The sequence below is a fragment of the Sminthopsis crassicaudata genome, chromosome 2 (assembly GCF_048593235.1).
Source record: "Sminthopsis crassicaudata isolate SCR6 chromosome 2, ASM4859323v1, whole genome shotgun sequence".
In the NCBI taxonomy this organism is placed as follows: Eukaryota; Metazoa; Chordata; class Mammalia; order Dasyuromorphia; family Dasyuridae; genus Sminthopsis; species Sminthopsis crassicaudata.
The window spans coordinates 551756672-551784290 of record NC_133618.1 but is presented as its reverse complement, the minus strand read 5'-3'; the positions used below and the strand labels follow the sequence as shown (position 1 = coordinate 551784290).

The following is a 27619-nucleotide window of genomic DNA, read 5'->3' as shown; positions in this document are numbered from 1 at the left end:
AATGGAAATTAGAGCACTCATGTCAAATGGCCTCTGTTGTCAAACTAAGTAAAAATCAAAATCATCTGCAGTGAGTAAAAAATGGGTTAGATGAAAGTCTAATAAATCTGTAACAAATGCTGTGAGGGAAATGATGAAAGCCAACTAAAGATGAATAAAATGATTTTTCAACCAAATTGAGGGTTTCCAATTAGATAGCGTTAATTTGTTCTAAAATAAATAAGCACTATTTTGAAACTTTCTTCAGCAGTGCTCAGTAGCCTAAAAAAATCAAATACTGGCAGAAGGGCAAGAGAAGCCAATAAAGAGTCCAAGGTAAGTATAAGTAAAAGCAACTGGAATAATACAAAGTTAAGGGAGTGGTGACACCAAGGGGAATCAAAAAAACTAGACTTCTCAAAGAGTAAAAAAATCCGTAGATAAAAAAGGAAAGGTTAGATAGAAATGCATTCTTTATAACACGTTCATATTTTTATTTATTGTATCAATGTGTTTTAGCAATTTCAATAATGCAGAGGGATTATATGGAAAGAGTTGTCTCTTGTGCAAACGGGAAATTGCCTTTTCTAGTTCTTTCAAGCATTTAAACGTTTTACAAAATATTATAGTTTCAGAGGCAATATTATTTAGGGTAGCTTCACAACTAACAGATGACAAAGTAGAAGCCTCTTTTGGATCTAGAAGTGTGGCAGTATATTCTAGGTAATTCTGGTTCTTTTCTCCAGTCACACTGACAATTTCCCTTATCTTTGTATTGACTTGATATTTTAAAGGAGTCTGTTTAATAGTTGATAAATCTTCTTCTTTTACTGATTCCTCTTCAGAATCTTCTGAGCTGCCTGAATAATCAACCAGGCTTTGAGACGTTCTTGGTGAAGATGTATTATCAAAGCACATCAATAAGTTGGGTTGCTTCAACTTCATAATCTGGTTGTCTTTCTGTTTAATATTTGTTCCAGAAGTAGTAGGGTCAGAAGCCAAGGGTAATAAAGAATAGTAGTTTGTACCACAAAAAGGATGCTGATGAGTAGCTTGGTTGCTGTATCTTTCTTCAACATGTGAAGTGACAATTTTAGAAATATGCATACCATCTCTTACTTCTGCTGCATCGAATAACTTACAAACATTTGAAAAATTGTTCTTCTCTCCTTGGAGTAGTTTTAAATACCTAACAAAGTATTCAAGAAAGCAGGTTTCTGAAGAAATCAAAAAGTCAAGGAGAACTGTTGCATCAAATCCGATATTTTTTAAGAGAAATAAGAAAATACAATGAGGATTAAAGCCATTTTCATGTGTCTGATGGTCCCAAGTTTCTTTTTCTTGGGTCATGTCCTTAGCAGCTTCATTCCACGCTCTGTAAATAAATGTAATTATACAATCCAGATTAAGTATCAGTTCAACTATCAATTATTTTCAAAGCAAATATGTTAGGTTCTTACTACAGCACGTTACACAAACAGACTTCAAAAAAAACACAACATTCTTTTCCAATATACTTAATAATCTAATCCAAAAAGGACAACCAGAATGAAAAAAAAAAAGCAAGATATTTAATACATTCAATGTGATTTCATGGCAAACTGAACATGTAAAGTTCATAGGACAGCTATTTCATATGAAAAATTCAAGCTTATGCAAAATCAAGTCCAATTTAGAAATATTCCCTTGTGAGGAAATAAGAAATTAATTTTAGTATAACTAAGATAAGTTCTAAAAGTTGTATACATTTTCACACTGGGTTTACATAAGATCTTTTTAAAGCCTAACTCAAATCACAGAGGAATTTATATTCTTGATTAAAATCCTCTGAAAATTTGGCACTAAACAAAATCAAGTCCAATTTAGAAATATTCCCTTGTGAGGAAATAAGAAATTAATTTTAGTATAACTAAGATAAGTTCTAAAAGTTGTATACATTTTCACACTGGGTTTACATAAGATCTTTTTAAAGCCTAACTCAAATCACAGAGGAATTTATATTCTTGATTAAAATCCTCTGAAAATTTGGCACTAAACATTCAATATTCTAAATGATGCTGCCAGCAATGTCATAATACAAGAAAGAGCAGCAAAAAACTTCACTTAAGATCATTAATAAGTAATTTTTCTAATTAGCTAAGAAGACAAATGGATTTGCAAAAAATACTATTTGGTTTCAAATAAAGTAGTAGGACAACCAGTATAAAAGGTCATCTGTAAATTCATAATCAATTATAGACATTCACTTAATGAAGACACTATCCCAAATTAATTTGCAAAACAAAAAAAAAATCAAAAGGGATGATTTGATTATTTGCAAGTATGTACTCCAAACTACAAATATAAAGATGAAGATCACTTTTCAAACAAGGAGTATTTCTAATGAAAAAAAATATATAGAATTTAAGAACTACAGGAAATCCTCAATTGCATTTAGTGCAATTTTTCCACATTACAAATGAAATATTAAAGGTGAGACAAGATAAATTATTTGACTTAAGTCACATAGTTACACAGCAGAAGAACCAGGACTACAACCTCAGTCTCTTGATTCCAAGTTCAGTACTTTCACTTTCCCACTAATAAAGCTGCCTCAGGTAGACAAGTTTTCATTATGAGGATTGAAATGCATCCTGTCAATTTGCGTGTAAAAAAAAACGGGGCCCCATAAGAAAGCAGAAATAAATACTTACTAGGGACGCCAAGTTTTAGAGTTTGTTCCAGTTTAAAAAAAAAAAAAAAGTAATTACTTTTAAAAGAAACTGTTAAAAGTATTCTCATTTTCCTGGGACTTACTAGTATAATAATTACCTTTAAATATTTTTTTTATTGGGTTAACTAATAAACTCTATACAAACCTAGTAAGCTTTATATAAATGCTTAATGATGCTTTTGCAGCCTCCAGCATGTCATCGTCTTGTTCTATGAAGATTTTAGAAAGCCATTCACAGTGATGATGCAATTTCAGGGAGGAATGAAGGTGATGTTTTAAGAATGCCAGTAACTCAGACATGAATTTCTGTAATTCAGCTTTTTTAAAAATCCCAAAAATAAAATAATTAAAACACCAAAGCATTGTTTCTTAATACAAAATTATTACAAAAACAAAATCGTGTCAATAATTGAAATTCTTTAAAAAATGTGTTTTTCATGGTATCTCAAAAAGATAAAACAAATTTTTAAATGGCCAGTATAAAATAAAATTATTCATTTAAACAATTAACTCACAAAAATACCTGTTGCAAAGCAATAGTTTACTATAGGAAATGAATAACAAGTATTTTTTCAAACGAGGCTTTGTTAAATTTAAATTGCTGAGTAGAATACATATAAAAGACAATTATAACAAATTCTATAGTAAAAATATAAATTATGTAAATTCAAAAACTGACCAACTAAAGATGTTACAAATATGTGAAGCCTTTTGAAAGTTTACCACCAAAAGTGCTAATAAAATACCACTAAATCTTGAAACATTATACTGTGAAGATTTTTTAAAACTATTACACTCTAAAAATTACATAGCACGTGCCACCTAGTGTTCTAATTTAGAATTGCATATAAAATAGAAATACTTCTGGAATGAAAGAGTAGAAACTTCAAATTTGTCAGGCTTTTAATTTGTTGTTAAAATATATATATATATATGCATATATATGTATGTATATATATGCATATATATATATATATATATATATATATATATATCCTGGTATAAAACTTTACCATAAAATTAATATTCTATTTATATAGGACTTATATCCTGTAGTTCCTCTCAAGTAATGTCAAGGAATCTTTTTCACACCTAAACTGAAATGTCAGAATTAACTGGGCTTCATTTGATAGGTAGTGAAATGCAACATAATAAATAAACCTTCTGATTAGTCAACTCAACAAAAAATTATCTGCACAAAGGATCCTCATAATTATTCCCCAACAAATCCTGAATAATTGAAGATTTCATGCAGTTTATAAAATATCTCACCAGTCAAGTTCTAATTTTTATCAACACATTATAATTATTATAAGCATGATTCATTCTATTATACAGATTATAAAAATATGATTGTGTGACAATGAAGTACTTTTAGTTGTCATTTTGTCATAACTAGCCACTTAATGAAAACCAATTCTACAAATTTGTTTCTATATAAATGTATTAATTTATATATGAAAAATTATAAAAACATCATTTTATATAAGTTCAAAGAGAATTTCATTGGTTCAAATTAGGCAGATTTGCTATTTTTAAATTTTGAAAAAGTTTATCATGCATCATTCTTCTTGCAGGATAAGGGAGAGGAGTAAATTGGCAAATTACCTCTTACTTCACTTGCAGACATACAATTATGCACCTTGATTTCTAAGGATTTCAGTAAAACTAAACTTGATGCTCTGAGGATAATGAGATCAGGGACAAGAAGACTTTCGTTTTCAGTTTGAACTTCACTGCCTCCAAAGTGGCTGGGTTTTCCACTAACAGATAATTGTTTCAACCACCCCAAATTCACAGCCTGCAGAAAAGCATTACTCAAAGCTAACATGTCCATATCTAAATAAGGATCCTGTTCAATTAAAGTGGGAAGTGAAGTATTTAGGACATCTTCACCCACTTTATGCAGCAGACATCTTTTAATAAGGATGATAAACTTCTTTTTGACTAAAGAGTGAATAGGCCAGCTAATAATGTCCAAAGCACAAAATATTTTCAAATAAAAAACCCTCTGGCAAGTGAGATATAATTTCAAGTGAATTCTGGAGGCTATAAGAATTTCAAGCAATTCCAAAAAGCAAATCAAAAAATTTGTGATTTTAGGATTTGGTATCTTGGTATCGTGGTTGTTTTCAAAATTCTGAGAAAAAACTGAACAGTAAAAGACTTCAAAATGAAAATCAAAAGATGCCAAAAACTGCTTCAATAATCCTGAAATGAAAAAAAAAATTGTAAATAGGACATAAATGATTATATAAGTGATTAAATCACAATTAAACATACATGTTAATATTTTAAACAAAATTTTAAAACTGATTCTGAATTTATCTTAACTAAAATCATAAGGAAAACCCCCCAACAATATTTATGATAAAAACATCTCTGAGGACCTTAAACTCTTCTGTTTAAAGCCATTAACAGAGCAATAGAATATAAACTAGAATTCTTAAGATTAGAATTTTAAAAGGAAGGAAAGGGAAAACTTGAACTTGAAAGTCTTGTGGTATAGCAGAAAAAAACACTGGCCTGATTGTCATGGGACTTAGATTTTAGATTCAAATCCTGCCTCTAACTATTATTACCTGTGTGCCTTGGACAAATTTTCTAATCTCTCTGGGTCTCAGTTTTCCCTAGTATAGAAGGAAGCAGCTGAAAAATGTCTCTTCTAGCTCTAAATTTATAATAGATAATCTAAAGGTCATAGAATAACATAATGATCAAAAACTTTCAATTTCTACTTCAAAAATACAAACTTATTTGTTAGCCTATTAACCTAGGACTTCTGAAAGTATTGTGGGGAAGGCTTGTTATTCCTATTTCAAAGATAGGCAGCTGTGAAATAGAACCCATTCCTTATTATAAGCATAAAACTTCTTCCAGGGGTAATGATGCTTAATTACATAAAAGAACTAGCACCTGCTTTCTGTAAACATGTAGCCTTCAATATTTCTTTTATTACAGCTGTAAGAGTCCAGAGACAATAAGAGATTGTATTACTTTCAGGGTAGTCGGAAAAACTTTTTAAACAAAAATGTGTCCATGTTTTATTTACTATATCCTATAAGAGAAAAAAATAAAGGAATAATGTATGTTTTAAATTCAATCACAAATCAATTATTTTTCATGATACAAATTTAATTCTATATAAACATTTTAAAATTTAACATTTTGTTCACCAAAAACATTTATTCTCTCTCTTTCCCTTGCCAATGGATAGTAATATTTGAAAATATTCAGGGAAAACAAATTTTCTCAATGGCCACGACGCAAATATATAATATAACAGAATAACATTGTGCTATTTAAAAACAAACCAAAAAAAAAAACTGATTAAAGGATGGTTTCAGAGAAACATATGCAGAATTAGAACAATTTATTCAATGATAATGACATTTTAAAGATAACAATACAATAATGAAGCACAATTCCAGAGATACCATAATAATATATTTTATTTTAAAGTGTGCTTCCTATTATCTGTCAAAGAGGTGAGACATTTTGATAGGTATGACCTTAGTTTTTAGTTCTTTGCTGCCCCAAATGGTTGCTATGAATTTTTGTATATATAGATTCCTTTATTTTTTTTTAATTCCTCTACAATTTAGACCCAATAGTAGTTTAAATACATCAAACGGTAGGACTATTTTTTGAGAATAGTCCCAAATTGTTTTTCAGAATGTCTAAATTAATTCGCTCTTTTACCAAGACAATATTAATTTGGCTGTTCTACTAGAATTGCTCCGTTTATCATTTTCCATTTTTGTCATCTTTGCCAGTGAGATGACTGAAAGTTAAACTCAGTTGTTCTAATTTGAATTTTACTAATTATTAGCATTTTTAAAATATGGCTAATGACTGATTTTATTTCTACTGTAGAAAACTGCCTGTACCTATCATTTGACTATTTAACAATTCAATTTCTAATGTATCTTGGAAATTTTATTCTTATCAGAGAAACTTGTTAAACATCTTTAATTTCTCCTTCAAATATCCCCCCCTTCAACTTATCAATAATAATTCTTATTTTAGCTGCATTGGCTTTATTTGTAAAGAAAAAAAATGTTACTTTTACATAATCAAACTTTTCCTATGAAATATTTTTAACAAATGATATTTCTGCCCAGTCTAGAATTCTATGGGAAAAAAGGAAGACTATAAGCTATCTTAAATTATCTATCCTAATATCATTCAAGCCAATAAATGATATTAATTGCTTTGTTTATTTGTAAAGAAGCTACAATATATAAAAAGAAATGAAGCTGAACTTCTTTATGTATAGCATATATGTGTATGCATGTATATGTATATATATGTATATGGAACTATGTTAAATTAAAAATGTATACTAATTTATATATTTATACTAAACTTTATGACAATATCAATCCAAGAATTCTTAGACTCTTAATTCTTTATTCTCACATATATATCATTAGAAAGTTATTTAGCACAATACAGTACTAGTCAAAGAGCTTGGAGAATACAATTTTAAATAAAAAAGCATCTCAAAATAATCACTTGAATGACTTTTAAGAAAGTTTACTTATGTCTGGAGAGACTTACATGAACTGATGCAAAGTGAAGTGAAAACAACCAAGAGAACATCACCTTTTTTTGTCATTTGCTTGCTTGTTTTTTTAAACATGGTTTCTTTTTGATTGATTTTTTTTTTTTTTTTTTTTTTTTTGTGCAGCAGGAAAAATGTGGAAATATGTTTAGAAGAACTGCACATGTTTACACTATATTGGATTACTAGGGGATGGGATGGAAGAAGGGGGGGGGAGAAAAATTTTGAATACAAGATTTTGCAAGGGTGAATGTTAGAAACTATCTTTGCATGTTATTTTGAAAAACATAAAGCTATTATTATAAAAAATAAAACCCAAAAGTTTACTTATAAAAGAAATACATCATTTAACAATTTTCTACACTCACCTTTTCTCTTAGTTGTAAATATAACAGTGAGGCAAGACATTTTGCAGCCATATGAGACAGTAATTTATCAGATCCATGGAATGTGCTGATCTATATGAAAACAAATATTTTAAAAAATTTTAAATCTATTATTTTAAATTCTAAACTTTGACATTGATATTTTTACATTAAAAAAACTTACTAATTTAGATTCCAGTTCATATGACTTTAAAAGAATTTCAATTATAGCACTATACTTCTCTTTTATAGTGAATTCCATTTTTTTAGATAGTATTTTGCTTATCATCATCTTGATGACTGTTAATTGAAGCAGCATTATATCTCTGGGATTACTAACTTGAAAATTCATTTTCAAATTTATTAATTCTACAGGAATGGGAGTGGCACCAATGTTGACAGAACCAGCTTGGTTTCCAGGATGATCACATGGCCACCTCAAGAAATTTGATGTGGATAAATCTTGGATTGAAAATGGTAGACTGAGATAAAATGCATATTCTTGGGTGTCATTTTCAAGTGGAGCTCCAAGAAGCATCTTCTTATATAACTGTTCTAAAATTTGGTAGGAGGTTTCCATTTTTCCCCAAGAGGTTATTTGTCTGATCTCAATTTTCTTGAAGCAACTATAGTTTCTTCAATCTAAATTGAATATTCCTTCAATGATGATTCCTAAAATTAAAAAAAAAAAAATACAACAGCATTACCAACTTCATTTCTAGTATTACAAACTCAATATTTTCTATTCAATCACTTAATTTACTTTCAAAACTTGACATGCAATTAAAAAATATAAAATATAAAAACTTTTTAACAGCAACATGAGACAAAACACAGACTATAGTATTATTAAAGATAGTTTTTGAATGGAATAATTCAAATAAATTTATAATTAACTATGATCAAAAAAAAAGAAAAAAACAAAAAAAACAAAAAAAAAAAAACACAGGGACAGCTTAAGTGGTGCAGTGGACAGAGCACCAGCCCTGAAGTCAGGAGGATCTGAGTTCCAATATGGCCTCGGATATTTAATATGTCTTAGCTGTGTGACCTTGGGCAAGTCATTTAATCCCAATTGTCTCAACAACAACAACAACAACAAAAATAAAATAAAGAAAAATTACAATTAAAATAAAGTCAATTTGATTCACCAAATATTGATTGTCTGCTATAGGCATTACTCTCTGTTAGCACCAGAAGATACAAAGGGATTTAGCTAAAACACAATTCTTAAATTAAAGAAACTCACAATCCAATAAAGAGATGACACATGGGTAAATCAAATCATCTAAATTCAAAAGCAAAGTCCAAGTCAAATGCTACACAATGTCCATGTAGACAAAGGTCACTTCTACCTAGGAAAAAATTCAGACTGAACATTTAGTATATTCCCTTTACTGGAGATCTTCAAGATGCTAAATAATCATTTGTCAGTTAAATTATAGTGGAAATTTGGAGTATGAGCTTTCAGCTCCCAAATTGTGATTTTTTTTTCTTTTAAAATTTGAGGCAGCATTTCCAATGGCCTTAAAAGGAGGTCTAAGAATATAAATGTTTTAAAGTAGAGGTGACAAATATAAAGCCTGCAAACTCTCACCTGCTGCAGAAATTAAATTAAAATGTAACCAGAAAATATTTAACAAAATATATAAAACCACATTAAAATATAGATAGTATTACATTTTTAAATTGAGGCAATATGTGGTTTACAGGGATCCTCATGTATTGATTGGTGGCCCTCACTTCTACTTCAATGTAATTCTACAGCTTTAAAGGATACAACAGACAAGGTAAGCATGAAAAGGTAAAAGGTAGTTTTCAGCATAGCAACAATAGCAAAAAAGTATGTTTATCTGCAGCATAGGGTAATTGAAGGAAAATAGGGAAGAAATATTACTTCATTTGATCCTCATGATCACCTGGAAGTAATAGCTATTATTATTATCTACATTTTACAAAAGTAAAACTGAGGCATACATGACAATTAAAGTACTACAAATGAATAGAACCATTGAGATAGTGCAAAAAGAGTGAATAACAAAATCTATTTTACATATTCAAGAAAAGAGAGCAAAGGAGACAGAATATGTTTTGAGGAAAGAACAAATAAAATAATGAAAATTCAAATGGAAAAAAGAATATTTATGAAGAACCTTTGAATTTATCTCTTCTGGAAATATACAATCCATTTAAAAAAAAAAATATCCAGTTTTTATAAAGTTTAAAAATCCTGTTTCAAAAGACCATGCACAAAGTGCAAAAGAATATAAACTAAGAATGATTACAAAAATGTGATATAATCTATAAGGAACACACAATAATGTTTAGAATGGGCTTGCAAAAAAAGCCAAAGACAAAAAATAATTCTTTCTTAAAGCTTTGTGTAAAATAGGTTCAGATTTAGAACTGGAAGTATCTTTAGATTCCATTTAGTCTAACCCCTCATTTTACAGATAAGAAAACTAAGACTCAAATAGGATATTAGTTGTTTAAGGTCACTAAGAAAGCAGGTAGTGGTAAAAAGGCTCTTCAGCTATTGGACTCAACTGAACCCAAATGTTCCAAATCTAAGATTTGATTAGGGAAAATGATAATGTTAAGGGATGAGATGGATTATTCTACTCTTATTTCCATTTATTTTTTATATCAAGGAGAAACTTCACTTTAAAAAAGATAAAGCACACAGCATTAACTATTTAACAATATATTTAACAAAATATATAAAACCACATTAAAATACAGATAGTATTACATTTTTAAATTAATTTCAAATTTGTGACCTAGACAAATTATATAGTAGAGTTTCAAAAGAACTAAATCATTTCCTAATTATACAAGTTCTCAACCAGGGAGGAGTTGTTCACTCTTCTTTCTCCCTCACCTCCCATCCTCATGTCATCATTCAACTGAATCTCTAAACAAGTCTTGTCTTGATTCTACTCCTACAACACCTCTTACACATGCTCTCTTTTCTCTCTTCCCTTAACCACCTCGAGTTTCAGAATTATCATTGTCTCTCACTTCCACTATCTTAACAGTCTTCAAATTGTTATTCCTGCCTTCTCCAACCCATTTTATACACAGGTGCAGAAGTTATCTTCCTAAGGAAATGTTGACCATGACACTTATATCCCTGCTATAACAACTTTTGATAGCTCCTTAAATAGGGGATGCACAACAAAACAAAACATTACTTGATCTTGCATTTAGTAAAATTCTTTATCTGGCTCCAGCATCCCTTTCCAGATTTACTTTAGCATGATTCTCCATAAGGTGTAGGTATGTTCCAGGCAGATAATAAATAGCCAATGAAAAAACATAATGACTGCAAGTAAGTAAGGAATGGTGTCAGTAACAGAAAAAGCCAGGTAGCCTCATCTGAAAAACATATCAGAGGGAATAATGCATAAAGAAGGAAGGATAAGTTGGATTGTGAAGGACTTTAGGGAGCCACTGAAGCTTACTGCACAGGGAGCAACATAGCCAGATCTGTACTTAAGGAAAATCACTTATGTGACAATATGTAGGATAAAATGGAGTGGGGATTTACATAAGCTTACAAATTAATGTATACCAACTAGTGGTATCTGTAGTTAGAGAGTATTGCACCTTCTCCAAGCAGCATAAGATCCTCCAATGGTATGATAGAACTTTTTCAAGACCTCAGCTCTTCTGGCCAGCTGAGGTACAGCCAATGTTTGTGCACTGGCTTGGTGATACATTGAGTGTCAAAGTTTTGTCTGATACCTTTACAAAATGAGTCAATAAGAACAATCTCAATGGCCTAATGATGAGGCCATTACAGTAACTAAGAGATAATGAGATTCTAAAATAAGATGATGGTTTTGAGTAGAACAAATTATTAAGGAGTTTGAAATAAGACTTAGCAACTGACTCGATAAGTGGAAAAAGAATGGTGAATAATCAAGGATGAATACAGCATAACAATTTCAGCAAGATATCTGATAAACGTTTATTTCTTTATGCACAAAAGAAATGTGGCTCACTAACTGCAACACAGTTAAATGGATTTAAGTGGTCGGACAACCATAGACAAAGAATTTGATTCATTTCAGTCTAGAATTCTAATAAATGGTGTAACACACGGCATGTCCTTGGCAGAGCTAGGACAAAACATCTATCCTTAAGCAGGGTTAAAAGTTGACATACTCTCAGCCTTTGAAAATAGTGATTGTATTATTCTCTATTGCAGGTCTTAAGACTTTAGTGAAATAGGACCTAAGCCATTACTTAATACAAAATACTGATATGCCATATAGAATTTTTTTTCATTAAAAAAGTAGACATTGTGGCAGAAAGCATCAAATCTGCATCTGCGATTTCACTGATGTGAAGTCTGACTTCTAAGGTTGAAGCTTCCCAGCACTAAAGGTGTTCAAGCACAGGAGTGCTTCTTAGGAGTGTTAGGAAGCTGAGTGAAGGGGAAAGAGGGAAAGAAGCAAGGCTGTAAATGGAAGTGAACAGAGGAAGTATGATTAGATGAACCACTAAATCTATTCCAAATCTAAGATATGTTAATGACACAATTTTAGACTAATTTCCTATATCATTACACCTATACTTGTAGTACTATAAAACAACTAATACTAAAAAGCATATTTACTATAAAATCCTGAACTATAACTTATATTTCTATAGCATTTTAAATTTTATGAAATACTTTACATGCATTAGATTCTTAATTCTCTAAGTTAGGTATTCTAAGAGATCTGTATTCTCACTGATGTGGTTATTTCCTCCAATAATACACATTACAATCCATCTACTTTTGCTCATCTTGAGTGTTCATGTCCATATATTTACCATCGAGGGGTCTCCCCAATATGATTCTTGAATTCCCCTGACAATAAAGCACATACATAGGTTCATTCAGTAACTATTCATCATTCTTACCACATGACCAGTCCATTTGTTTTTTTCCAATTAAAAATTCCTATTCCTTCCTTTACACTAATCCTTTACTCAAAACATTTTTCAGACTGTCCAAATTCAATGCACACCTTTCGACTGACCTCTGGGTGATTTTCAACTCCATTTCTTTAGAAATTATATGACTTGTTAACTATACTGTTATATGAAACATTGGCATTAAAAAGATTGGCCTTTGTTTCACCATTTTGAATTTTGTTTATTAAATATTTAAGTTTACAAATTAATGTACAATATAGTGGTATCTGTAGCTGGAGAGTGTTGCACCTTCTCCAAGCAGCATAAGATCCTTCGATGGTATGATGGAACTTGTGACCCTTTCTAAGACCTCGGCTCTTCTGGCCACCTGAGGTACATTTAGTGTTTGTGCATTGGCTTGGTGATACATTGAGTGTCAAGGTTTCCTCTGATACCTTTACAGAATGAGTCAATAAGAACAATCTCAAAGAATTTGTCGAATCTTCAACCACCTAGTAGTTCAATACTCTTAGGGTTCCATAGTGGTGACCAGCACCCTCTTCTGCTACAGATCAAAGAATCCTGGCAAACTTCAGCCAACTGACACCATAATACACAGCTTTGCCATAGGTTGTATTCTTGGCAACCAAACATTTGTGCCCATCACGAATATGGTAGATGACATAACCCTGCTTGGCCTTGTACCCCAGCTGCTGCATCTTATCAAGTCTCATGAGCCAGGGGTTTCCTTCAGGGCAGATAACTAGAGATATTGCCAACAGCACATAAGCAGCAGTTACCGCATGACATCCAAGTGCTGTGCTTTTTTCTCCAGAGTTCCTGGATATATTTGGAGGTCCCCATGCTGGCTACCACTTAGCCTACCTAATGGCTGCCACCAATCAGAAAAAAGTTAACTGAGCGTTTGTTTCAAAAAGAAGTCTGGGAATATTATAAGAACTTTACAATCTTCTAAAAGCAACATAATCTACTCACCTAATTCTGATCAAATCTGGAGACTAGGGATTGCCCAAAATACATATTTTGTCTATTTAATTACATCAACTCTATTCAGGAGGTATTCTTTATCCACTTTTATAGTTAGGCCAAGCTTTTCTGGATCCTGTTTAGGAGGCGATATTCTTGGATTTGATATAATCTATTACCTGGGAGTGAAAGTATCTGGAAACCCTCACTATACAAAAGTTCTGCCCTTCTGACCTAGCTTCTCCATGCTAGATCACTTCCATGAAAGCGATGCAAATACATATTACTGGACACAAATAATCCAGGTCAAGCCAGATTCTCCATGATGATCTCTGTTTTCCAGAAAAGAAAACTGAAGTTTAGATAAAATAAGACTTTTCTCCAATTATATAGTTTTGTAAGCAGCATGGCCAAGAATCAAATACATCTCTTACCAGTGTGACAAAAGGACTGTAGAATTTATCTTCATCATCATCATGCTAGCTCTGTTACTAACCAATCAGGGAATCCTGAGAAAATCACTTCCCTTCATTACATCATGATTTCTTTACCTGAAAAATGAAGGATGGATGGGACAATGACTGTAGCCCTTTAACCCCTTAGATTCTTTAAGTCAATTAACTGAAATTCTATTCTGGTTTTATTTTCTTTTACTTTAAAAAAAAACAACTTTATTTTAATTTTTCTTCAGTTACATTCAAAACAAATTTTTTTTAACATTTGTTTCTAAAATTTTTGAGTTCTTAATTGTCTCATCCCTACCCACAATTAAGAAACCACATGTGAAGTTAGGCAAAATATTTTCATAAAAGTCAAGTTTGTGATTACACCCTAAAAAAATTAAAAACCCTCAAGAAAAAATAATTTTAAAAAAAAAGAGAGAAAGAGAAAGGAAGAATGTGTCAATCTGTATTCAGCCACAATCTGAATCAATCTGAGTATGGATAGGATTTTTCATAAGTCCTTCAGAATAGTCATAGATGATTGTATCACTGAGAATAGCAAAGTTATTCAGAATTGGCCATCCCAAAACATTGCTATTACTTCATATAGAATACATGTCACTTAGCTTCAGTTCATGGAGGAGTTTCCAGATTTTTTTTTTCCTGAGAGCCTCCTGCTCACTTTTCCTCTAGAACAATAATATTCCATCACAAAAACATGCCACAATGCTCATCAATTGGAGAATGGCTGAATAAGTGGTAGTATATGAATACTATGAAATACTACTGTTCTGTAAGAAACGACCAGTAGGATGATTTCAGAGAGGCTTGGAGAGACCTTCATGACTGATGCAAAGTGAAGTGAGCAGAACCAGGAGATTATTATACATGGCAATAATAATATATGATTATCAATTCTAATGGATGTGGCTCTCTTCTACATTGAGATGATTCACACTATTCCATTTGTGCAGTGATGAAAAGAGCCATCTATACCAAGAGAGAGAATCATGGGAACAGAGGGTGGAACACAACACAGCATTCTCACTCTCTCAGTTGTTATTTGCTTGTATTTTTTTTTTGTTTTTTTTCTTCCTTCTTAATCTGATTTTTTCTTGCGCAACAGGATAAGTGTATACATATGTATACATATATTGGCTCTAACATGTATTTCAGCATATTTAACATGTATTGGACTACCTGCCAGATAGGGGAGGGGGTTGGAGAAAGGGAAAATTTTGCAACAAAAGGTTATGCAAGGGTCAATGTTGGAAAAATTACCCATGCATATGCTCTGTAAATAAAAAGCTTTTAAAAAAAAAAAAAAAAAAAAAACCAAAAAAATATTCCACAAGCTATTGAGCTATTCCCCAATTGATGGGCATCTCTCCAATTTCTAATATTTTTTGCCCTGAGAAGAAAACTGCTATATTTTTTTGTACATGTTTTCCTTTTTAAAAAATCTTTTTTGGTATTTATGCCTAGTAGTGTTTTTAGGTCAAAGGATATGATATGCATGAATTTATAGCCCTTTGGGCACAGATCATATCTTTTCATCATTTATTGAGGGATGGCTTATTTTTTATAAATTTGACTTCAGTTCCCTGTTTGAGAAATGAAGCCTTATTAGAAATACTTATTTCAAAATTCTTTTTATAATTACTATTGATAACTATTTCCCCCCATTAATTCTCTTTCTCCTTTCACCCTGCTTTCCTCAAAAGTTTTGGTTCTGACTACTCCCTCCCCAAACATACCCTTTCTTTCATCACCCTCCTCCTTTTCCCATACCTCATTCCCTTCCTATTTTCCTTCAGGGTAAGATAGATTTCTATATTCATATTGAGAATATGTTAATTTCTCTTTGAGCCAGTTCTGATAAGAGGTAAGGTTCACTCACTCATCCTCTTTTCCCCTTCTTCCCCCATACTGTAAAAGCTTTTTCTTGCCTTTTTTTAAAGCAACTTGCACCATTCCACTTTGCCCTTTCCCTTTTTCCCAGTACATTCTTCTCACCTCTTAATTTCATCATTTTTAAAAAAGACATCCCTTCATATTCAACTCACACCTGTCACCTCAGTTTACATATACTTCTAACTACCATGATAATGAGATGAGAAAGTTTTTAACGAGTTACAAGTATTATTCTCCTTTGTTAGGAATAAATACATAAAGCTTACTAAGTATTACCTCCTTATGCTTCTGCAGAGTCCTGTATTTGAAAATCAAATTTTCCATTCAGCTCTGGTCTTTTCACATATGCTTGAAAATCCTCTATTTCATTAAATTTTCATCTTTTCCTCTTAAGGACTATACTCAGTTTTGCTGTTTGGGTAATTCTTAGTTGTAGTCCTAGCTCTACTACTCTCCAGAATATCATATTCCTCTGGTCCTTTATTAGAGAACCTGCTAAATCTTGTGTTATCCTGACTTGGCTCCACTATATTTGAAATGTTTCTTTCTGGATACTTGCAATATTTTCTCCTTGACCTGGGAGTTCTGAAATTTGGCTGTATTTCTGAAAATTTTCCTTTTGTGACCTCTTTTAGGAAATGATTGGTGGATTATTTCAATTTCTATTTTGCCCTCTAGTTCTAGAATATAGGACAGTTTTCCTTCATTTTTTCTTAAAAGATGATGTCCAGGATCTTTTTTTTTATCATAACCTTCAGGTAAATCAATAATTTAAAAATTATTTCTCCTGGATCTATTTTCCAGGTCAGTTGCTTTTTCAATGATATATTTTTTTATTTTTTCTTTTTTTTTTGCTTGATTTCTCATAACTTTGTTAGCTTCCATTTGCTCAATTTTGTTTTTTAAGGAATTATTTTCTTCAGTGACCTTTTGAGTCTCCTTTTCTACTTGGCCAATTTTGCTTTTAATAGCATTTCTTCTCATTAGCTTTTTTTTACCATTTCCTTTTGTACCACTCTTAATCCTTTTCTTAATTTTTCTTCTATCTCTCTTACTTGATTTTCAAAATTTCTTTTGAGGTCTTCTATGGGCTGATCCAATTCTTATTGTTTTCAGAGGCTTTGGATGTAGGAACTTTGATTCTGTTATCATCTTCCTTGTCATCATAATAATTTTCAATGGTCAGAAACTTTTTCTGCTGTCGGCTCATTTTCCCAATCTATTACTTTGTTTTTAATTTTTTGTTAAAGTAGGGCTCTGGTCCTAGGATGGAGGATCCCAAGCTTTGGTGATTTTGTGCAACTGTTTTCAGAGATCCTTCTAGAAAACTGATCATAAACACTCTTTTCTGCCCTGAAGCTGTTAAGAGTATCCCTGCCCCACAGTAGCTGTAAGATCTTGAGTGCTAAATTAACAGAGTCTTGCTTTGCTGATGCTGAGGTCAGGGCCAGGACTGTGCTGGCCTGCACTGAGATTACATGCAGGAGTCTCACCTTAGTGCCCAGACCCTCTCCACTGACCTTCCAAGTCCTCCCTGGTGTCCCTGGATTGAAAGGTCAAGAAACCTGTAACACTGCTGCTGATTCAGAGGTCCCTCTAGCTTTGCTGACATGGGGGTCTGGATTCGGTCTGGGGCTGGTAGCCTGTGCTGGGATTGTGTGCTGGGCTCCTATGCATCTCCTACCACAGATCTTCTCTGGTGAACTATAAAGTTCTCTTTGGCATCTCTGGGCTGAGAAGTCTGGAAACCATTAGAGCTGCTGCTGATTCAGAGGTCAGGCTGAGGCTAGGGCTGGAGATGCACTAGCATACCCTGCACAAAGACTGCACAAAGACTGAACTTTGGACACCCACTCTGATGTCACAGACCTTTTCTACTGTCCTTCTACATTGCCTTCATCAGGAAAATTTTCTACTTTGTCTCTGGGTGTTCTGCTACTCTAAAATTTGTTTAGAGTCATTGTTTAAAGAAATTTGGAACAGTTTGGGGGAGAGGCTAGGCAAGTTCCTGCCTTTATTCAGCCATCTTGGTTCTTCCTCCCTTTATTCAGCCATCTTGGTTCTTCCTCCCTCTATTCTGTTTTAAATAGCATTTGTTTAAGAAGCTTTTCAATTTATAAATCATAACTGTCTATATGAAGATGATCTACTTCACAAGTTCTTTATAAAACTCAAACTACACCAGTGGTTTTAAATGGAAGTATGGGACTTAAGTTTTATCCTTAAGTGTAATACTTTCAACTATACAAACTAAGTCCATTGATACAGAACACCTTGTTATTTTGTGTCTGCATTTCAATAAAAATTCAAGCTAATTAAGATTTTTTATTTAACAAAATTTCTAAACCTTAAATGAATCAAAATGGAAATTTCTAATAGGTATGAAAATGTTTTCTTCAAAGGAAAAAAGATAAAACAGAAAAGATATCTGAGGAAGACAGCTCTCTTAAAAGTACAATTTGTTCACTGGGAAGACAACATTGTCACATCATTGTAATTCCAAAAGTATCAAATGGTGGGTTGCGAGTAATCTATCTTTTACATTCAGCCAAATAAAAGAGCTGGTTCTCTTCTGATATGCCTAATAATTTTTTGGTTTACTGATAGTTTCAGAAGTTCTTACTCAGATAGCTTCTGACCTCAGGAGTTTCCTCAGGCAGAAAATCTAGAATCACTGACTTATTGCCCCCCCCCTCTAAAATTAGGGGACCACAAAATCATATTACATCAAACTTGCCTCTAGAACTCTAAGTAATTTTAGAAAGAGGTACCTTCAAATAAATGTACCGGTATATCCAAAAGGATTTGGGAGCATAACTGGCTTCAGAAGATTGAAAATCCTTTAAAGATCAGAAACAAAGCTTTTATTTCACAACCAGAAGCTTTGAAATATGTTTAATTGCTTCACTGTGAAATGTCAAAAAATGAAGTGTTAATTTCAGTTGAACATAAAAAATGAAAAATAATACAACTTCAAATTTATAAAAATAAGAGCCATTCCCCAACATATAACTGTCAAATGTTTTTAAAGGAAATGTTTAAAAAAAATGTCAAAATTTTTAAAGGAAGAAATCCAAGTTATCAATAATCATATAAAAATACTATTAATCTCTAAAAATTAGAGAAATCTATATTAAAGCAATTTTGAAATTCTACCTTGTACCAGACTGTTAAAGATGACAACAAAAAACACAACAATAAAACAACAGGGAAAAAAACAAAAAACAGGCAATGGAGGGGCTGTGGGAAAATAAGTACAATTAGTGCATTGTTGGTCAATCTATGACTTGGTCCAAAATTGGAAAGTAATTTGAAACTAGGGCTCTAAAGTTACCAAACTGTTCATACCATTAACCTAGCCAAATGGCTTCTAGGTATATACTCCCAAAGAAATAGGAAAGGGATCTATCTAAATATACAAAAATACTTATAGTAACTTTCTTTGTGTAGCCCAAAATTGGAAATTAAGGGACTATCCTGCTTTTGGGGAAATTGTTAAACAAATTGTGGTACATAAAAGTGATGGGGTATTAACATGCAATAAGAAATGATAAAATGGAAAATTTCAGAGGAAATTGGGAAGATTTTTATTAAATTACACAGAACAAAATGTATAGAACAAGGAAAACAATTTATATAATAACAGAGTAAAAAAACAAACTTTGAAAGACTTTAGAACTCTTTATCAATGCAATGATAAAGCACATGATCAAAAAAATGAAGATGAAACACTACATTCATTTCCTGACAGAGACATGATGAAACTTAAAATGTTCAGACACAGATAAAATGAAAATTTGATTTGCTGAACTATGCAATTATGTGCTGAAGGATTTCTTTTAGGCTAAAAACAAAAGAAAACAAAACAACCTGGCTTCATTGACTTGATGAATGTGAGTGAACTGTGAAACCTATCTCACAAGATAGAAATAGTGTTCTAAAAATTGAATGGAGGTTAGCTGCATCCCAGGGCCAAGTTTCTTTCTCCAGAGATCATGTGGTTTACAAGGAGTGAGACCACAAAACCCTTATTTTTGTTGGGGCCACCTTGGCATATAAGGTAATTTAATAATCCTAAAGATGTGATTGAGTTAAAAGTTTTTCCTCATTTATGACTTACAATCTAAGGTCATTTGTCCTGACTAATTGGGGCAAAGATCCAGCCTATATGGAACGTTACCTCAAGTTCCTATATAATTCTTGTCTGTGAACTGGGCCTTGCCTCTCCTTGTCTAACTGCTTGTTGGAAGGAAGATGCCCATTCTCACAAGATCGTAATAAAATCACTTTCTGCTTTTACCTTGAGAAATCTCCTTAATTTATTTATTTGAGCTGGTGGTCTTTATCCAACACAGAAATAATATAAATGAGAAGACAAGATATGCCTAAGATTTGCAAAAAGATGAAGAAATTGTCAACACGGGAGGTAAAAAACATAAGATGTTGAACACAGAAGAAAAATTTCTAAAACATAACCTCTAGTTTATGGCTGCAAAAAAAGGGAACATATGCAGAAAGATATTCTCTCCCTATATAGTCCCGAACATATGTGACTGTATTATATTGAAGTGGTAAATGGACCAAAATGATGTAGTTGAAGTAGACACCAGATAATGATAAAAACTAAAAGTTGAGGTTCAGTCATATGAAGAATTCACAATGGTCATTCTCTTTGATAAAAGGGAGATTTATTTACAGAAAAGTTTACTGACAAAATGAAGTGACATAGACATAAGAATGGTAAATATGAAATAGAATGGGAAAGCATATGAAAGGCAAGTTCCTCAGTGGACCTCACAATTACTCAGGAGCACCACAACTTAGCACCCATTAAATTAGAGAAAGGGACTTAGCACCACAAAAGAGTTAGTTAGCTATCAGGAGAAATGGGGTTAGGAAGTATAGTGAAATTAGTTTAGATATCACATGGCATGGGGAAAGAAGGAAAGGGGAAAGATTATCATGGGGCAGAATGTCATAGTAGACTGACCCAAAAAGAAGAAAGCAATCATAAGATGGCCCATAAGTAAATAGGGAAAATTTAACCTCATGGACATGACTGAGATTTCTGAGAGGAAATAACAAGGTAAGACTGAGAAGGTGAGTCTCTGGGGTTTGGCATAACTAGGATTTCAGACTAGATGACCTTCCCAGAGGGTGGGACCATGGAGCTAAATTGATCTCTATCAGAGCCTTCTCCCTGCCTGCCTCAGGGATTAATTTTTTTTAATTCCTCTGAAAACACACCTAACATCAATATGATTTATAAAATTTTTCTTATTTTAAACAAAGTATAAAATTATTTTGTTCCTATATCCTAGCATTTTCTTGGATGTCACTTTAATCCAGAGCAGTAGAAATTACCTACTTCTATATACAAGACATAATACTTTTAGATAAATTTTAAGCTTATTCACATTTTGGGAAATGATTTCTTAAAAGGCAAAATTATATTAATCTGTGTTAAGAAAAAATCTCTTCAATTAAAAATGTTAAATTCTAGTTTACAATGAAATACTAAATGGAAGACCTGATAATTTAAAGTCCCTCCCCCACCACAAAAATTATAACAGAAACACTGAGATAGGAAAAAAAATTGTAGAATACATATTATTGAAAATGGACATATAGACACGTAAATAGTCTGAAACAATACGAGGAAGGAAGCTACATAGCTCAGTGGATAGAACAGTGGGCTTGGAGTCGGGAAGATTGGAGTTCAAATTTGACCTGAAATACTCACATAATACTACTGAGCAAATCATCTGATTTCGATTCCTTAAATTCACTGGAAAAGGAAATGGCAAACCACTCTAGTATGTCTGCCAGGGAAAACTCCATACAGGATCATGAAGAATCAGACACAACTGAAAGATTGAACAAAAAAAAAATACATAGTAAATAATTTGGGACAATGTGATGTAGTCATTACATTATTCTACCTGAGCTAACTACAAAAATGGATTTCATTTACTTCATATTTATTTCAAGCATTCTTGATGAAATAAGAGATCTAGGCTATCAGAATTTGACAACTTACTCTGCCTTCTTCTGTTTCAGCTTGTGGCTTTTTTAAAATTATTATTTTTAGCACAAATAATCTAACTAAATTATTCTAGAAACCCTTTTTTCATTAAAGAATTAAAATAAAAATTGAGATACAACTTTATGATCTAAAATCTTATAAAATGTATGCCCAATATAATTATGGACATGTTCAATTACTGTTTCCATTCAAATTTTATATATGTCTAGATGAATGGGAGATAAAATATATGTTAAGAACAAACGTTCATTGGTTAAAAATCATTCCCCAGTCAGAAATGTTTCTTTCAAAATTCCAAAGCAAGGAGAAGTTATAAAATTTAGAATGAATCAAAAAAAAAAGGGATGTGTGTGTGTGTGTGTGTGTGGGGGGGGGGGGTTACTCTCCATAGTACTTTGCATTATTATTCAGTAGTTTCAATCATGTCTAACTCTTTATGACTCCATTTGGGGTTTTCTTGACAAAGATACTGGAATGGTTTGCTATTTCCTTTTCAAGTTCATTTTACAGATGAGCAACTGAGGCAAAAAGGGTGAAGTGATTAGTCTTCCTGGCTCCTAACCCAACACTTTGTCTACTGTGCCACCTAGCTATCCCAATGCATCACCTAGCAAGCATTTAAATATACAGTTGTTAAATAATGAAGGAAATTAGATTTTGATGATCTGTACTTATAAATTTTAATTCTGGATCAATGGTGTGCTCTGCAGTTACATTAAAGACCACATTCTGATTATTCTCAAGACCATTTTAACTTCAATGCAATGAGCAGGAGAAGCAGTAAATAGTGAAAAAGGAACTAGACAGAATCAGAAAAACAGGGTATCTACAACTAGTTCAGTGACTTTGGGCAAGTCACTTACCTTTTGTCGGTCAAAATAATCTCACTTCTAATATAAATGATTTGTAGTAGATCATCTCTCAAGTTCTCTATTCCAGTAGCAAAACAATCAATCAGTTTTATTATCATTGTAGTTTCCTAAAATGGAACTATTAATTTTGAAATAATTCTCCCCCTGGAAATAAATAGCATCATAAGAAAAAAATTACTAACAATATTGAGAAACTATGAGTTACTTAAAGGTATAAGCTTTATAGGTTTATTAATTCAACAGACTTTATTTTAAAGGTTAGGTATAAAGGGAAACAAAAAGTATACAAGTTATTTGTAAATAAAATACTATTTTGTGGCTTTACTATTCATTTTTATTCTACTTTGTGTAGAAAATGGTAATTTTTTTGCTTTAAACTAAACATTACATCAATATTGAACATGACTAGATTGACATATAGATTATGACTACAAATTATCTTATGATTTTAATATGTTTTAAAGAATCATCCCCTTTTTCACACTGGGGAGAATTATTTTTTTTTAATGTTGTCATTTGCCAAAAGCATTGTTTTAGACAACTTCAGAAAATCTTTGTATTTTAAAAGCAAATTTGATATTTCTGCAAGAAGCCAAAAATAATTTGGAGGCAGCATGGTAAAATGGAATGAGCACCATATCTGAGAATCCAGACCTTCAAATTCTAGCCCTGTTCTTTCTACCTAAGATACCAGTATGCAAGTCTCTCCAGATCCATTTCTTTCTATATAGAATGAGAACATTGAGTTGGATAAGGTCCTTGCCACTCTAACTTTTGGAAGCTATGATATCTGCTAAATATACTCATCAACAAAAATAATATCATTTTTAGTCAAAAAAAATGAGTAGTGATGAGAATTTTTCTTATGAGAGCTGCAAACTTGTATAGCTCTTAAGATAATTATAAAACAAGCACTGAAAATTTGTGACAACACTGGAATGAGAACATATCATCAGTTGTTTCAAGGGAAAATACTTGTTTTAGTTTATTTTTAAAAAATGTTTTAGCTAGCCTATATTCTTGTTTCATAGTCAAAGAATGGAAATTGGTCAATCAGAGAATTTCTTCAAAAAATGATCATAAATATTAAGTGAGTTATAACACAGATATATGCATAACAAAGATATTTACAGATATTATGGAAAATGGAGTAAAGTACAACTGATATGGGCAATCTCTACAGATAATGAAAGGTAGCTAGGTGGCACAGTGGATGAAGTTGCAGGTCTGGAGGAAAAGTTCAAAATCGGCCTCAAATGTTTATTAGCTGTGAGGCTGAGCAAGTCACTTAATCCTATTTACTTCAGTTTTCTCACCTGTGAAATAAGCTAGAGAAGGAAATGTAAACCACTCTACTATTTTTGTCAAAAAACAAAAACAAAACAAATGGGGTTGCAAAGAGTCAGACACAGTTAAAAGGACTTAACAACACAGATATTCAGGTTCTCCAGAGGTTCTTTTGTGTATGACTTTAACTACACCAAGCCCAGGCACACTGCATAACTTCATAAGTGATATATATTATCATATGTTAGATCTAGTGATCCACAAGGGGAAAAAAATCAGGTAGATGAAGAACGTCTACTGTGCAGGCTATAATTCAGCTATATAAAGTATCAGTACCTATTATCTTAAACAGCTATTTCACCTGGACTGAAATGAACATCGTCACTTCATTTAGCCCCAGAACTTCCTGAAAACAAGACAGTAAGCTGGACTGATTTTGGAAAGTAGCATAATGTTTTTAAGTTTCTCTCTGAAATAGGTTTACATTTTTATCCTAGCATTTTCTTTACAGCACAATCTAGAACACTACACTGAGCTTTTGATATCCTATTTTCTATTACACACACACACAGAATTGTTAACTCTGATATAGAGGTACTCTTTCATCTCTACACTCTCAACATAATCATTTTTACATACTTACATGAATATTCTTCCAAAATCTATTTCAAGTAGGCACCCTGCAGCAATGCAGATCACAACCAGGCATTAAGCAAAGGTGGTTCAAGGAAATTCTGAGGCCAAAAATAAACAAACTTCATTTTCTTTCCTACCTTTAGATGAAGGGATTCTAAACTGAGTTAACTAGGCTGAATCTTGGAGAACTGATATTTTGGGTTCCATGGTGGCACTTTGCACTTAGCAAAATCTACTATGGGCTGTACTTTGCAGGCATACCATTAAAGGACTAAGGATCACTCTCCTGAAACAATGAAGCATTACTTGGTAATTCAGTGGTGGACTTGTATAATGTCGTTTAGCAGTTTTTCAGTCATGTCCAACTCCATTTTGGATTTTCTAAGATATTGGAATGGTTGGCCATTGCAGCTCATTTTCTATCTATGCTTAGAAATATTTAATTGCAGGGTTTCAGCATATGTGATTTAAGCACAGATATCAGACTCTCACCAGTCTTAATTTTACAGTTTCAAATCGCTAGCCATGCTATTCTAAAATTTCAATTTGTTATGAACCAATAAGAACAGTAATTGAGACAGCTCAATTTTACAGAATGTGGTTTTACAAGGTTCCTTGAGGATTTTTTTTTCCCCTTTATTTGAATCTCCAGTAGTGTCTGGCACAGAGTAGGCAATTCATTTTACCCATGTGAAATATTGAACTATATAATTAATTAAGCTTTTTCTAAAAGTAAGAATGTTATCATTGGAATTGTTTGGTCTTTTAAGAGTCTGTGAATATGGTCTCTCTGCAGTCCTAGGATCATAAAACTGAGAGCCTTGAAAGGACCCATAGAAGTCACCTAATCCAACTCTTTCATTCCACAGAAAGTAGAATAACTAGTGGTCTGGCAAAAATGAGGCTGGGGAGAAGAGAAGGAAATCCCACTAATCCGCATGCGTGATTGTATAGTTTAGATGATAACTGCAATATGGAATACATTATAAGTTATTTTTAAAGAAGTAAAATGTCATTAATTCGGACCTCACAAACTGTGATCAGCTTCTGTGCGTTTCTGGGTTATTGACCCCGCTTTTAAAAAACCTCACACCACACCAAGGTTGACTTTCTTAAACTTTCTCCAATTAAGAAGATTCAACAAAGCAAAACAACAACATAAACATGTTATTTGGTGAATTTGGTAAAGGTAAATATATTTGCTAAGTACGTGTAACATTTATTCCTTAAAATTAGTTTTAATATAATGATCCATTAGTCTCACTTTCCCCTAACAGTAAAGTAAAAAACCCCACATAACTTAATAGCAGCAGCACTGGTTTAGATGGACTTGAATCTATCATTCACGAAGTGTATTCCCCACAAAAACAGGGGATTAGACGAACCAGGTAACATCTCTAGTTCACAAACTTCCGGGGCGTGATTCTTTTTAAGAATCACTAACTTTTTGGCCGCCTTTAAGGAGAAGGGCAAAGAGAGAGATGTTGACAGGTGCCGGGCTTTGACCCGGCCCCTTATGGAGAAGTCAGATTTTAAACTATTAAACTTCTCAAAACGCACGTGCAGAGCTCAGGTAGAGCAGGGTTGGACCTCTCCTCCCATCGCCCTCAGCCCAGTCTGGAAGAGCCGCCCAGCCAAGGAGGCGGGAGGGGCTGCAGGGCTCCCAGACCTCTGGGGAGGGGCAGCCGCCGTCACCTGTCTCCACCCTCACTTTCCCGGGCCTACTCCCGTTTTTCCCCTCCCCAGCCAACCTCTTCCCCTTCGGTTAGACTCAAAAACTTCTTGGAGGAGATTCCCCCAGAAACCGGCGTCCACCCCTCCTTCTATCACGTCACCGTTTCAATAAGCCCCGGAGTCCCGTAGAAGTCGCTCCGCCTTCACGCTCTGGATTCAAGTGGACCATAGATCCCAGGGACGCTACCCTGTCGCTACTTCCGGGGCACCGTAGTTCGAAGACCTTCGTATACTCACCTACTCTCCGCCCACCGCATGCGCAGAGACCCCTCCCTCGAGCTGTCGTCGCTTAGCAACTTCCCCGAGTCCTCTCACTAGGGGCGGAGTCTGGAAGGGAGTGGAGAAGCGGTGAGGGGAGCGGGCAGCGGAGCCAATCGGAGACGAGTCCTGGCGCAGAACGGCACGCCTCTTCCAACTGTCGCGAACGCGCATGTGGCTTTACGGCAGAGGAGGGGGGGTGGGGGAGCGGGGAGAAGGCGGAGAGAAGAAACCAACCAACCAACCAAGCCACCCCCACCCCCACCCACCTCAGACCTGGTTTACGGCTCCAGGCTCAGTCCCCTGTGAGGCAGCTGATTGGTTGGTGGGGGGTTGGTCCCTTCCCTGTGACCCCAAAGTGCTGAAGGGGGGCGGGGGTGGCCCTGTGCAAAGTGCACCCAGAAAGCCCCCAGCCTTGAGCCCCCTGGCCAGCACCTTCCCGCCTCCGGCACCCTCAAACCCTGCATGAGGTGATCTCTTCCTGCCCAGAGACCTTCCCGGTCCCCCCACAACTGCGGCGCTTCTGCCCCTGACATCGGCAACCCCCTGCCCTGAGCACCCTGACTAGATCTCCCCCCTTTTTCCTGTCCGGGACTTCTTCCCCCCCACCCCCTGCCTTGAGGTTCCCCTAAATTAGGATTCCCTCCACCCCCTCTGCTGTCTTGATGCTCGCCGGGCTGAGACGGAGGCGCTGAGGAGAATTGGAAACACCAAGTGATTTGGCCCTGAGGTGATTTTTTTTTAAATGGAGAAGTTGGTGGCTGTGGTAGCGGCTGAAAGGAGGAGGAGAAACAGCTGAGAGAAAAAAAAGGTAAAAAAGTCAGTTATCTCTTGGGGGTGGCGGGGAGGGGAAGGAATCATTTCTCCTTCCTCTCACTCCTCAGTCCTTTGCCCTTTTTACCTCATCTCA

At 33.7% G+C, this 27619-nt stretch overlaps 2 protein-coding genes and 1 pseudogene across 20 annotated transcripts in view; 1 reads left to right on the top strand and 2 right to left on the bottom strand.

Moving 5' to 3' along the window:
• Positions 1–452: 452 nt before the first annotated feature.
• Positions 453–26988, bottom strand: LINS1 (lines homolog 1). Of its 17 annotated transcripts, none has more exons than XM_074295018.1 (12): positions 26689–26988; positions 24725–24815; positions 22786–22938; positions 13954–14070; positions 13699–13851; positions 12367–12485; positions 7809–8296; positions 7628–7717; positions 5609–5750; positions 4301–4903; positions 2838–3009; positions 453–1354 (listed from the first exon to the last, which is right to left on the bottom strand). In XM_074295018.1, exons 7-12 carry the CDS (start codon positions 8202–8204, stop codon positions 454–456), a joined length of 2304 nt encoding a protein of 767 aa, XP_074151119.1. In that variant the 5' UTR covers positions 8205–8296; positions 12367–12485; positions 13699–13851; positions 13954–14070; positions 22786–22938; positions 24725–24815; positions 26689–26988; the 3' UTR covers position 453. The 17 variants fall into 17 exon arrangements, with proteins under 17 accessions (XP_074151119.1, XP_074151112.1, XP_074151108.1 ...); XM_074295011.1 differs by lacking the exon at positions 12367–12485 and adding an exon at positions 21620–21743 and having other exon boundaries at positions 26553–26702; XM_074295007.1 differs by lacking the exons at positions 12367–12485; positions 26689–26988 and adding exons at positions 8874–8979; positions 21620–21743 and having other exon boundaries at positions 22786–26686.
• On the bottom strand, positions 12483–13520 carry LOC141558185 (large ribosomal subunit protein eL15-like; annotated as a pseudogene).
• The window catches only part of ASB7 (ankyrin repeat and SOCS box containing 7), a 34890-nt gene continuing 34162 nt past the window's right edge, over positions 26892–27619 (top strand). Inside the window, exon 1 of one of the 3 annotated variants that reach the window (XM_074295025.1) lies at positions 26892–27520. The gene's annotated coding sequence lies outside the window, so the exon portion shown is untranslated. The remainder of the gene's footprint in view (positions 27521–27619) is intronic. The other 2 variants (XM_074295026.1, XM_074295027.1) reach the window with 2 other exon arrangements.

Excerpts from the sequence above, each read along its gene's own strand:
- LINS1 (XM_074295018.1), bottom strand. The coding sequence starts at position 8,204 with ATGGAAACCTCCTACCAAATTTTAGAACAGTTATATAAGAAGATGCTT. Across the intron at positions 3,010-4,300 it reads GTCTGCAAGTGAAGTAAGAG|CTGAATTACAGAAATTCATG; the intron begins GTAATTTGCCAA and ends TTTTTAAAAAAG. Across the intron at positions 1,355-2,837 it reads ATTTATATAAAGCTTACTAG|AGCGTGGAATGAAGCTGCTA; the intron begins GTTTGTATAGAG and ends ATTTATTTACAG.